Source organism: Aedes aegypti, chromosome 2 (genome assembly GCF_002204515.2).
Source record: "Aedes aegypti strain LVP_AGWG chromosome 2, AaegL5.0 Primary Assembly, whole genome shotgun sequence".
NCBI lineage: Eukaryota > Metazoa > Arthropoda > Insecta > Diptera > Culicidae > Aedes > Aedes aegypti.
In genome coordinates, this window is record NC_035108.1 from 21,097,278 (window position 1) to 21,111,345 (window position 14,068).

At 34.0% G+C, this 14,068-nt stretch overlaps 1 protein-coding gene across 5 annotated transcripts in view; it reads right to left on the reverse strand.

Annotated features, from left to right (window-relative positions):
• Window positions 1-351: 351 nt before the first annotated feature.
• The window catches only part of LOC5571293 (glycerol-3-phosphate dehydrogenase [NAD(+)], cytoplasmic), a 61,582-nt gene continuing 47,865 nt past the window's right edge, over window positions 352-14,068 (reverse strand). Inside the window, exons 5-7 of one of the 5 annotated variants that reach the window (XR_002499423.1) lie at window positions 11,115-11,207; window positions 9,987-10,121; window positions 8,541-9,919 (exon numbers count right to left, since the gene is read on the reverse strand). Coding sequence is in view for 4 of the 5 variants with exons in the window: in XM_021840156.1 (XP_021695848.1) it covers window positions 9,850-9,919; window positions 11,115-11,207 (163 nt within the window). In the remaining variant the exon portion in view is untranslated. The other 4 variants (XM_021840158.1, XM_001653545.2, XM_021840156.1 and 1 more) reach the window with 4 other exon arrangements.

Sequence of the window (14,068 nt, forward strand, 5' to 3'; positions counted from 1 at the left end):
AGAAGACATCCATTTAAATGGAAAACATATTTAACTTGACTCTTATGCATTTGAAGAATTATTAATTCAACATCTCACTGTGTTTATAGTTCTAAACATGTCCATTTTCAAATCATGTTAGCAAAACTTGACGATTGTCGAAAGCAAAATGTTTATTAAATGCATTCAGCTTTATTTTCCATTGATTCTGAATTGCACATAAAAGCATCGCATAACGCAACAGGCATTTTCTTTGATTTCGGTTTGTAGTGAAGTTATTGAATTTAACAGCTCATAGTGTCCAATATCGACAGATTGGATACCTCCCAAAAGAAAGGAATTTCGGATACATAAAAAACCATGGACGACCCCTTTGATCGATTTCATCAGTAGTTCGCTTTATTTTCCGATTTAATCTAGAGTCCAGTATTTCCGATACACGCATATGTTTACTATCCATTCCGAATGTTCAAATTCTATTAAAAGATACTCTCCTCCAGAGAATCGCACTTAATTATCATCTCCTGTTCGAAACCATTCAGGTATTCCGTTACACATAGTTACCACTTATGATGAAAATATAATAAATTGTATTCGTATTTATCGTTTTTGTACAATTGAAAGGTACGTAAAAATTTGAATTAATTTGTCGATAATTTAAGTACATACTGTCATTATAAATATATCACGGGGTTAATTTTTGTACAAAAGATTTGTATAGGAAGAATATGCAATAAGCTAGGGCCGCATCGTGTGATATACGTGAGTTTATAAAACGGTGTTTCCGATCCGATTTCAGGTGCAAACGTGATGCAAATATTTGAGGCAATCGAATTCGATTCGCTGAGATTGGGTTAGACTGGAAATTAAATATGTATTCTTGTTTGGGAACATGTACCGAAAAGTTATTGGCTGTTTGAATTGGATATGCCTGATGGATGTTACCTGCCTTCTCCCTCCTTTATGTTTACTTCAAATATCTTCACTATAAGTTTTCGGTTTATCTCTTTGGCTAGCAGTGGTCATCCCTATTGGTATCGATCGATATATCTCTAAAAGTCAATCACAACGAATTTCGATAACTTTCTTTCTCTACGAATGTTGCACCACAGTGATTCGATTAAGGTCTACTTAACTTTTCGGCGTGTCTTTTATTCGTACAGTTGCCGTCTACTGAAATCTACACAAAAAGCACATCGCTTGGGGGAGACCACGTGCGTCTTCGGTAGGATGTGTGGATTTTGGTTGGGTGGGTGGTATTTAGGAGAAAGTTTGCCTGCAATCAAACAAGAATGAAGAAGCGCACAAAATTAGGCCCTGAATTCGGAGGCGGGATCAACTCACAGTTGACACACGTAAAATGTCGTGGAATTCGAACATAAACGTACTTACCAAAATAAACGAACAAAAGTTGTTTAGCACAATATCTACAAAACAAGGGGTACTACCGATGTATGAAATGAAACTAATCGACATCATACACGAGCAACGGATGGATACAGAACTGAAATGGCAACTGAAATAACTGATTTATCTAAAATGTGATAAATATGGTGGAAAATTACCAATGTATTACCGATTTATTTCATTACCATGTTTGAGGCTGAAGAATGTTCACAATCAGTATCAGCTGACTAATAACACTTTGTTGACAGAGGCGAATGGCGAAACTATTGAGTTGGTATGTCTATCTATGTAATGCTTCGCATTCCTAAAATTTTAGAGTTCATTTTTGTGTTTCCGAAAAGCTAGTTTCGTTACTCAGAAAGTCAAGGATCATTAGGAGAATAATGAGTTACTTGGTAATACATATTTAAAAAAAAAATCGTAAGGAAAAAGAAGTACCGGACAGCAAGTCGAATACTTGAGAAATCATGGTCCAATCAAGATGGTGTATTAGAAGAAAAGAAAGTTATTATGGAAAATAATTTTTGCGTAGAATAACACATGCTTGAAATATACATGCCTTTTTAAAATTGTTGAAATGTTTGAAAATCGTTAAAAAGTTGACGTATCGCCTTAAATATAAGCCTGATTAGTAATTATTTCGAATACAGTGACCCCACGCAGTTGAATCACCCACAATTTATGAATCAGCTGACTTCAAAAGACAAAATTATTATCAAACTTGTTACAAAACATCACAGAATTATTTTTACACATAGTTTCTCATCAGTAAAAATAATTCTGTGATGTTTTGTGACAAGTTTGATAATAATTTTGTCTTTTGAAGTCAGCTGATTCATAAATTGTGGGTGATTCAACTGCGTGGGGTGACTGTATGGCAACTGTATCACGCACATCGTGCCCTGTACTCAGTTTGATGGACATTTTTTTTTCATAATGACGGGCCATTGGGGCACCGTGTTAGTGTAAGTAAAAAGTTGTTTGTTAGACCAAGGACTACACTGAACGAAAGTTGTCGACATAAATTGAATGTTTTGTAATTCACTTGGAACCCCCATGTTCTTCATTTCGAATGATGTTGGGAGTATATGATGCATTTACAGGCTATTGAACAAAAATCATTCAATTCCTTGATGACCTACAGTACACACCCGTAGGGCATTAAAGTATGTAATCTAATTATAGTAACTAGAATGAATAACATCCAACTTATGGAGGATTTTATTTTCTTGCAAATCCCCAATCGAAAATCATTCAACTATCGTTTAAAATGTCATATGGCAAGCTAATGATGCTAAACGTCAAATCGTTCTTGTCAATCGTAGTGAAAACATGGCGGCAGCAGCGTGGTCCGTTCGGCACCCCTACGTTAATGTAACAGGTAATTGCATGTTATCATTAAATTGTGCTTAGCTTATTAGCTTTGCTACTTATCATCTTTGCTTATCTACTTCAAGTTTGTGCTTATGACTTTTAAGGATGTATAGCAATCGAATATACCCCTAGTTTACTGTTTGGATCATTGATTTCATCTTGAATTTTATGGAGTTTGAGAGCATCTGTTCGTGCAGTTAATTCTAATTGAAGGTCAGATTCATTTTAATGAATAAAACTAAATAATCAAACATGGAAGCATCACGGTCAGAACTTATTTATTTTGAATTTGTTTTAGGGATTGTTTACATCTATGTATGATAATCAATCAATGTAACATATCTTCTAAGAAATGCTTCTCAAGCGGTGGTCCGCGGACAAAGACTTATCGAAGAAATTAATAAAAAAGGGACCAACAATATACGAAGAATCTTACCAGCAATTTACCGAAAATCTTACAAGAAGATTGCATCCTAACGAGGATATTGAGAGGCATCTATTGTAGCATTTACAGGAATCCGCCAAGCCAATAATTTTGGAAGAGAAATGTCAAATGAGTCCGCTAGGGAATTCCCCAGAAACTTTCTGAAGATCTTTTGGACAATGATTTATTTTTATTCGCGAATTTATGAATTTTAATTTTTGATTTTTATAATTTTTAGTTGTGAACATCTCTGTCCATTTTCATTTTTTTCTTGAACTCTCTTCTGGTTATTGATTTTCGACAATAAGGCCGGAACAAATCTTAAAATCTTCTTTTGACACCTTCCATCAAAATGTGACGAGGGGGAGGGGGGACAATAAATAATAAAATGGAAATTCTGGTTAATTTATCTTTTTTATTCTCATATGTTGCTATACTATATGTTGGCACATTGAACCGTCAAGTCAATATGTTTTGAGCAACAATTACGTGATTTTTTATTTTTCATAACATTGCTCGCAACATTTTTTATAATATGCTTTTTGAACTGTAATCTTGTGCTTTTTATGAAAGAATATAAAAATTATTAAAATTAAACAAAACCAAAATTATGCTCTAGCAATTAACAATTTCAAGAACACTGCGAAAATGTTGCACTTATTTGCAACTTGAAATCAAATTCAGATGATTTGAATTTGATTTAACATGTGTGTAACATTCTCTTAGTAAAAAATATTCCACTAAATTTAAATGAAATTGAAGAAAATTGTCACTGTGAAATATATTGCTCTTTTACGCCCACTTGTTCTTTGTAAATCTTAGCGACTGTGAGATAAATATGCATAGAACTTCAGTATAATAGGTTGTAAGTGTCCTGAAAAGCAGATTTGAGGGCACCTATTCTACATACAATTTTATATTTATGGAGCAATTTCTGCCAATTTCTTTCTTTTAAACAAAATGAAGACAAGGTACAATAGCACATTTGATACGCAGTTTGAAGATGATGATTACCAAAAGTATGCTTTCAAAATTCATACATCAATATAAAAAAAGTCATTAGGAAAACAAGTATTTAAAAAAAATTGAAGAATCTGAAATTGAATTGATTTCACAAGATGTTCATTGAAGGTTTATAGAAAAACTAATTCATGAACATCACTAAAATATTATATTTACAAAGGCTACACCACAGACAAAGTTACAGTAAAACAAACAGATGTTGGAATAATCATCCAATAACACCTGTTATCTCATGTATTATTGTAAGGATGAATTACAAAGGTAGCAAAAAAGATGGAAAATAATGAAAACCAACACTAAAAATAAGATACTTTATTTATTTTCCCCTTCTAGCTTTTAAAAATTTTGAAGGGGGTGAAAAAGTAAAATTTTAAATTTGTTCCGGCCTAATAAAAATTTGAAGTTTAAGTTTGAAAATGATTAACTTTTAATATTTTTTTTTCTGGAGCATATTTTATTTTCCGTGTAACTAACGGAAAAACAGGTAGGATTTTTTTATTTTTTGAATACCACCAGGTTCTTCTTCTGTGATAGGTTGATTGTAGAATAATTTAAAAGGTATGATTTTTTGTATTACACGTTAAGTGAGCCCCAGACATTTATAAGTTATACAAATATACAATTTTAAATGCAAAAAAAGTTTCAAGTCATAAAAATTTTCCTTATGTGCGTGTTATGAGTCAAGGTTCAAGCCAAAAATAAATTCATTTTGATTTCCGAGCCATGAAAATAAAAATAAAATTCCAAAATGTACCCTGTCTAAAGGCGGGGTTGGGTATTAGAGGGTTGAGAGATCTCATAAAAATCGACCAAGCAATCAGGATTACTAAGTATTCGGTTGACAGCGTGCTAAAATTAAAACTGAAGTGTACTGAGTAAATGTACTAAACGATGAAACCGCAACTACAAAAAGGCTGGGAACCACTGAAATAACATTTAACTTATCAGCTTGTTGAGATATATGAGGTATTCCATGTTAAATCGATCAGTCCTAGAACTCGACATTCATCGATTTGCAGTTTATTTTGAACATGTTGTTTTCGTCATGATGATTCTACCAAGTGTTTCGCATAGATAAATCGATCTTTTTGACTTAAAATTAACCTCTGAAATTAGTTTAGCTATGTAACTGTTGATTTTAGAGGAAAAAGTTCTATGAGGAGGAAGTAGATTTCATTTTATATCATGAATAATTAAAAAATAAATACATTTTAAATTACACAAATACCAAACACAAATATTTGTTCTTCTTAGGAAACAGGTTTGGGAGAAAATTGATGATTAAATATGAATCTTGAAATTATTCTGAACCGGATAAAAACGTACCACCCAGTGAATGGTATAAACCATCAATGCACAATATATTCTACACGGATAAAAATCTGATTCCCAAATCATGGTTTACAAGCCATGAAACTCATGAATTGGCTTTGATATGGTATCAGGAAGACAAAATTCTTCATAAGGGTAACATCCACAGTGACAACACTAAGCGGTGCGCTTTGCTTGAAGTCATTTGCATCGATCACACACAATTCAACAATACACATTGATAGTGTGGTAAAGCACGGGACTCCCAATCGGAAGGTTGTAGAATTTTCTAAATGAATTACATTTAAAAACTCAACATGAGTCAACATGAATTTATCTATGGAAAATACTTACTCTATCATACTAAATACATGAGTAAAATTTTGATTCAAATCGAAGATCATTGGGCATGATTTTTAATAATAGTCGACTCTCTATAACCCGATATTCAAGGGATCGACTTATAGAATTATCTAGTTGTAGAATATACCGACACAAAAAATCACAAAATAGAAGGAACAAATTTATTCATTTCCAGTAGATATATGAAAGCTTCGGTAAGAAAACAATATTATTTTGCTGATAGTATTTTACAAACTATTATTTTAAAACGTTTTTCGAAATGCTCGAAAATTAACGTCATTTTTACTTACAATATTTTTTATTATTTTCATGTTTTTCAACTTTAATTGTAACCTGCAAGTATTTATTCACCTCGAAGTAGACCAAGCTTCCTCAAATAAGAAAGATTTTTAAATAGATATCGAGTTATGGAGAGAAATTTATCTCTCACGTGACATCGACTAGTGGAGATATCAAGTTATAGAAATATCGACTCATGAAGAGCACGATGTAAGTAAATTTAAAGGGACCGAAAAATCCATCGAGTTATAGAATATCGAGTTGTGGAGAGTCGACTGTATTTCGAAATCTGGATGGAATTTATGTTCCAAATGTAACGTCTGCTTGCCAATTTTCTTTTAAGCGTTACGTAATAAATAAACGCTAATGTTCCCAACGTTAGATCAATAAAAGTACCTGCCAACAACTGGGATCAATTCCACGATTTCTAAAATATCATAGCACGTCTGGTTTTTTAGATACTGATGGTTGAAAATGCATTGTTTATCGATTTCAATCAACTTGCATGCAAGTTCACCAGCATGTAAGCTGATTTTTGTGCTTAATTTCCTACAAAAATCAGTGTTTTACTACTGCAGCATACAAACCAACAAAGTTTATAATATGTTTGTTACTAAAACGTTTTTTTATGATTTGGAAATTAAATTTGGATATTAACTCATCTACCGGCAGCTCCATGTTTTACCACAATTTAAATATTCAAACCTCGATAACTTTTTTTGTTTCTTGTTATGTTTGAGTAATGAGCATTCATGTGTCTGGTATCACGCTGGCCAAATAAAGATCTGAAACACTTCAAAAAACATCATATCGTAATTTTCAGATATCTCCTTAATCTCCTTAAGTTTTCTTACCCGATTTAAATGATTTTTTCAGCGTAGCTCCTTATAACCTAGCTTTATGTAGCACACATATTATTTTTTTGATAAATTGTCGTAAAATAAAATAGCCGCCAAAGACATTTTGTATGGAGAATGTCGGTCCCCCGAAGAACATCGGAATATCTTCGAAACCAGATCACAAATGGCAGGTATCGACATAGATTCTTAAACTAGAAGAGTTTTTTGAGAACTTGTGAAAAAATTATGCAAAAATATCGAGAAACATAAAAGTTATCAAGGTTTGAATATTTTTATTGCGGTAAAAAATGAAGCTGCCGGTAGAGGGGTTAAAGAGGGGGAAATTATAATCAAACTATATGTCTCATAAAAAAGTTACAAGTCCTTTTTTTCATGCACGGTGGATTGATTCACCTAAAAACGTCATAAATCATAATTGACAACATCAATGAAATTAGCGTATTATACATCTTTGACGTCGTGTAACTAAAAATGTTACGTGCTGGCGCATTTCTGAGAGCAAAATTGATTCAGCAATCCCGGAGACTTATAATTTGACCTTCGAGGATTCTACCCCATTACCCCGAATGCCATTAACCCAAATGTCATTGCCCCGAATTTCAAATCCCCGAACGGCCCATAACCCCGGATGACATTACACCGAATTCCAAAATCATGGGGAAATGTCATCAATAGCATCATGTCAAGATAATTGTGAATTCAAGGAAAAAACAAATAGGCAGGGATTGAATCCTGAGAAAATTGAGAGAATCTCTCACGTATCGCTCTCTGTAACTATCACAACATGCTGCACATTATGAGAGACTGTTTATCGTATACTGCTACAACTTTGATCAGATTGGGGGGAAAGCAGTGCATGATAAAATCCCTCTAAACATGCTCCAAACCTGGGGGACACTATTGCTATAGGAAGTTCGTGGATTGTTTATCGTGCCAGTAGAGAAAACCACCTACCCCAACGGTAAACAAGCGAGAAAAATGGATATTATCATCGCTCTCTCTTTGGGGCTCTCGCTCGCTGCTTCCATTTATCAGACTTGTTACACCTTGCGATACAATGACTATCGTTGACCGCAACAGATAGGATGTTTTTCTTTGCTTGCTTTGATCGTGCTTCATACTCAAATGAGAGCGAATTCCGCAATGCCTGCAAATAGGTGATGCAATTCGTGGTAAGGGGATACTATCCGGGGTGATGCATTCAGGGTAATGGAGTAGAATCCCCTTGCACCTATTGTACTTATAGTAGCATTGCTAAGATAAACTATTTGTTTAAACAACATAAAGAAAGACATCAATCAAAAGCTTTTGGTCCATTCTTTGAAGTTAAAATATAAAAGTTTTGCAAAAATACGATTTTGATTTGGGTTTTCCCAACGCCGTGAAGCTAGTGCTACTATAGGAATTGAAATTAGAAATAGTGCTACTGTAGGCACATGTGTGCCCACATTAAATGGATAAGGATTTTGATACTGCATACAGCATGTAAATTAGTTTGGCAATATTTAAATTTCTATGCATCCTGTAAAAAGAGTTGCAATAGGATGATCATTTTGCTTCTTCTACCTGTACGTTTTCCAGCACAAAATATATTCATTTCGATTGATAAAGCGAATGATCTGAACTTTGGGACCCTGTCATCATTTTTGATTTCTTCTGGAAGTTGTGATGAGAACAAAATGCGGCTATCAACATCGGCAAAACTGTGGTCACCATAGCAGAACCAATTAGGAGCTGATCATATTCGCAATTTTGAAAAAAGAAACTAAGCTGTAAGAGTAAAATCTTACAAAATCTTACATTTTTAAGAACGGTTGTAAGTTTTCAGAAATAATATGACCTTTTCGACATAGCCAACTCAATAGTCATACTTACGAGTGCGAATCGCCAATCGCTTGCATAATCCCTCAATCAAATCAACACCGCATTTCCCCAACGACCCAGTTGGTTAGTGTTAGTCAAAACGTGATTTGGGCGATGAGTCTCAGCGCGCAAAAACCCAAAACAAGTACGTTTCTCTACCGAATAAATGAAAAACCAATCGCACCCACTAGAACACGCTGGTTCGTCGTGGGTTTTTGTTTAATTTTTTGGACAAATTTTATTTACCATTTGCAATGCGCTTACTGTTTTGGTTTTTATATTTTGTTATAAAAGATAAAAGGCAGTTTTAACCTAACTTAACAAAAAACACACACTGACTGCTAGCGCAGCGTTCTTCAGTGGAAAGGTTTTCAGTGTATGTATGTGTGTAGCAGTAAATGTGGAACGAATGGCTTCTTTGATCGATTGTTTAGGTATGGTACATATATTTATAAATGCAGTACTAGCACGTATCCGACAATGGCCTCGTTCTCTCTCGCTTACTCACTCATACTACAGCTAGTTTTTATGGCAACAAAGGAACGATCAACTGGTTTTAAAACACACTAGAAATACTTAGCATCTTGATATTTCGACAGACTTAATGAATCAAAACGAACAGACTTTAGTTACGTGTTATTGGAAAAGTAGTACTAGAGCTAGAGCGAGTTTTTGGAATTGCACGTTTACGCATACACGCCGCACTTTCACGCTTGATGCGTTCTTGTTCTGATAGTACCGTGCATGTATACGAGTGTGTGTGCCGGAAGGAGCGAATCTTATCTTGTAGTACTAGATTAGTTATTTAGTTTTGAATTTGATTTAGAGTTTTGCCCGTTGTTTCCTAAAAGTGTACGGAGAAAGAAAGAACAAATATAAAACAAATAAACGGTGGATGTAGTAGATGTTTGATTGCGACTGGGTACAGGAAAATGTGAGCAACACAAATTTGCGGGAAAAAGGAAGCTACACTGCTGAAGCAAACCTCTCGGCGGGTTCCGGATTGAAGAGATTGCTGCTACGTAAATGCAACGCACTACGAAAAAGAAAACAAAAGCTGTGTGTTTAATTACATAAAAGTGGGAAAAACCGAAATCAAATACCAAATGCAAATACACATGCAGGTAGCAGCGGATGATACAGGAATTTTGAAAAAGCCCTAAAGCAAGTCTTCTTCAGTCACGGCACAGAGAGTCACACGGGGTCTTCAAAACTTCATCAAGTGTTTGGCTTCGAAGCTGCAAAAGGTGAAGTGTGACGGAAAAGGTTTTAGACACGATTTACATTCAGAAACTGTGTGTTGTCAGAGAGAATAATTTTGCAGTCAGTTAGGGAGAACACATTCGGAAAGGTTTTTAGGATAGTTAAGAATCGAGAAATCTTGGATTAGTGTTGTAGTTAAATTTTGAATTTTTATTAACTGTACATTTCTTGTAGCAAGCCAATGTGTTAGATATTATGGTAGTTACTAGCATTACTATTTTTAGATTTTCATATGGAATGTTGACTCTTAATTCTGTTTAGCACTGCTTTCCACGATTCGGGAAGAGTTCATTCAAGTAAAACATTAAAACACTCATTCTGAACGTTAATCACTGTTCTCTATTCAACTATTTCACTTCTTTTATAAACAAAAATATACATCAATCATATAATAGATACATAAAAACTTGTTTTCTTTGGATCACGAGCTACATATTCATTAGCATATAACAGGATGAACTAAAATTTACAGCTTTCATTAAATAAAAAAAAAAACATTATATTGCACGTGAGCAGTTCGCAACTGTGTAAGTAGTGGTTGGTGTTCATGGTTTTATGACACGTAGAATTTCACGACTTTCAATGTAAACTTTAAACAACGATAACAGAATAATAAATATAGTACACGTGACTGTGTGTAAGTAAGCACTCCACAAATACCATTTGCTCAACTATTTTCTACGATAAACTATTTTTAGTCACGTGACTCTCATGTAGCTCTTTCTATCTTCCTCTATCTCTCTCTCTCTCTTCGAACATTTAATGCGCCTTGCGTTTGTACTCGTGTGATTTGATGCGTCGATTGAGATTTGGGTGTTTGTGTGAGACAAAAAAACGATTTGCAAATGTTGTAACGAACAGAAATTAGGAGCCAAACAATGTACGAATAAAAATATGCAGAAGACTTTTCGAAGGAGATAAAAAAAAAGTTTCGAAACAAACGACGTTTACATGGTTTTAAAACTTACATGTGCTCCGGGTGGTTACGTAAGCAATCCAGGAAGCCCTGGGGCTTGATTTGCGCGGTGCAGATTCTGTGAATCGCGGTGAACAGCGGGAATCTGGAAATAGGGAAATTGATGAATTTATGTAATTACAACGACAGACGACATATTGTTTGGTGAGATCGTTTTATATTATTACAGTTTTATTTTAAGGGAAGTTTAATCGTACATAATTTTGCTTGTCCTTCAAAACTTTAGTTCGGGATTTAGGGGTTTCTCTATGGAAGTCTCCATTCATAGTTTCAATTAAGATACGTCTCCAAGGACATTTTTAGAGATCTTCTAAGCAAGTCTGGAAGAATATTTGTTCCAAGAATTTAATCAGGAAAATTGTCGGGAACTTTCAAAAACTTTTTAAGGGATCATGAGAAGAAAAACGGAAATGTTTTCTTTAAAAACCCCTACTTAAACAACTGGAGAAATACCTAATAAGCTGTTGTAGGAGAGAACTGAAACAGGACTCCTAAAATAATTGTCGGAGAAATAATGAAAAAAAAAAAAACGGGATGATATTCTACAGAATTATTAGAGATTAATTATAATAATAAGTCATAAGGAACTACTTCGAATGTTCCTTTCAAAAATGCCTCCAGGGATCTTCAAAAAATTTTGAGAAAGCCCGCGGCAATACTATTTGTTCCAATAATTTCGCCAGAGAAATTTCCAAAAAATTTCAAAAACTAAAGGGTGGTTCTTTCGTTTTTCTCAAATTGGTGGACCCCTCGTACGCCAGCTAACTAAACAGTTTGTAAAAAAGCCCATTTTTTGATAAATCTCAGAAATTTCTTCGCGTGATATGTCTCATATTATCCTTGAAACAAAGTGGCATCATATTGAGCAAGGATATAGTTTCAATTGGAGCAAAAAACATGTTGGCGGCTATTTTGAACCTAGTCGCCATCTTGAATTTCGTCAGAATTCAAATTCGCTCATTTTGAATTCTGAAATCAACATCAAAAAGCTGAGAAAAAAACTGAGTAAGATAGGCTACAAAAACTAGGTGAATTTTTAGCTTCAATGGAAAGCTATACCATTTTTCTATACGATGCCACTAAATTTGCTATGTGTTCCAAGGGAAACATGAGACATATCACGCGAAGAAATACCTGAGATTAATCAGAAATTCACAAACTGTTTAGTTAGCTGGCGTACGAGGGGTCCACAAATTTGAGCAAAAAGAAATCCTCCTGGGGGACAACCATTCCTTTCATATCCACTATTTAACCACAAATTTATTCCGGAACATGTTTCCCGAATTAGCTAAAATAATTGTTTAACCTTTCAAAAACCCAAAGTTTTTTTCGCAATTCCTCTAGAAAATAATTGTCTCTGTTAAATCTTATACTGATTTATAAAAAAAAAATAAGATACTTATAAATAAATGTGCAAGGATCTCCCGTAAAACATTTCTTTAGAAATAGTTTTATCAATAGTTGTTAGAAATCATATTCTAAGATTGAATTCTTGTGCAGTTCCAGGGAGGAATTCCAAGAGGCTTTCTGGAAGAATTATGGGGAATGTGGAACTTCTTGATATTTTGATTCTGATGGAACTTCTTGATATTTTTTGTAAATTCATTAGAGAGGTTATCCTGTAAACATTCATCTAAGGAGAGATGATTATAAATAATCACTTCAACTTTTTGTTGTTTCTCCTTCCTTCGCATGACACTTCCTTAACCCTTTCTTTCCCACAGCTTTGTTCGACAATTTAACTATCAAAGTGGCGTTTCTAAAAAAAAAAGCTTGAACAAAAGTTATTCCAAACAAGCTATATCTTTCAAAACCACAATAAAAAAATATTGTTTTTCAATAGTTAGTTGATTGTTTATCAATAGTTTGACCCTTAGGTTACTTATTTCGATGTTTGATAAGACAAATGAGCGTATAAATTTTTTCTAATTATTATTGAGCTACTCGTACCAATTCGGTTTAGCCCGCGTTCGTTGAAAATCGGTGGATCACCTGTGCTACCATGGGAAAGAGAGGGTTAAGGAACTTTGTACAGAAACCTTTTCATATTCCAAGATGCAACGCTTTGGAGAATCTTAAAAATAAAAGTTGATTTCTTAGAGTTTTGGAAAATTGCAGAATTCCTATACGTTATTTCTAAAAGTCCCTAAGGAAAGCAAATTTTCAAAGTATAGCAAACAATTCCTCCATGATTTAAATTTAGTAAAATCTAAGATTACGAATATTACCAAAGACATCTTTGGAAATGTTCTTAAAAATACCGCCAATATTTTCGCGTTTAACTTCTACAAGTCATCCAAAATAATAAAAAAAAGTCAATCTTTTAGTTTTAGTATCATGAAACTTTGGAGTTTATGCAAAACATTTTCTTAGATGTTATATCCAAATACCTTCTACAGAAATTCCACCCGTTTTAACGCTAATCATGGTCTTTCATAAGGGGTCCATTACTAGCGTAGAAATGCTAGGTATGTTAGATTTTTTTTTAAATTTCTAGGTACGCTTTATTGAGGATTTTTTTAAAACAATATTTTTGAGAGAATTTTGAAGTCATGCGAGTGTTGCTGATTTCTAGAGAACTCTAAAGAAACGCTTATTTTGTGAAAAAATGCAGATAGATCTGCGGAGAACTTCTATGAGAAATCGCTAAGAACATTTTCTTAAATGAATTCTATTCTATCGCTTGTGAAAAACTTGTGGAATCTTAGGAGGAATCCTTAGAGAGACACCTAGAAGAATATTTTGCTGTTTTGTGCAGGAAGTCCTGGATAATTTTTGCTGCGAATTTTTGGAGAAATCCTTGAAAAATTACTGTGAGGTTCTTAATCTGAAGAGAAACTTTCGGAAGACCCTCAAAGGCAATGTTGAAAAAAGTGTTGGTGGAACATCTGAAGAATTTGTGAAAAGAATCCTTGCTTGGTGATCTTGAAGACTCCTAGAAATTCT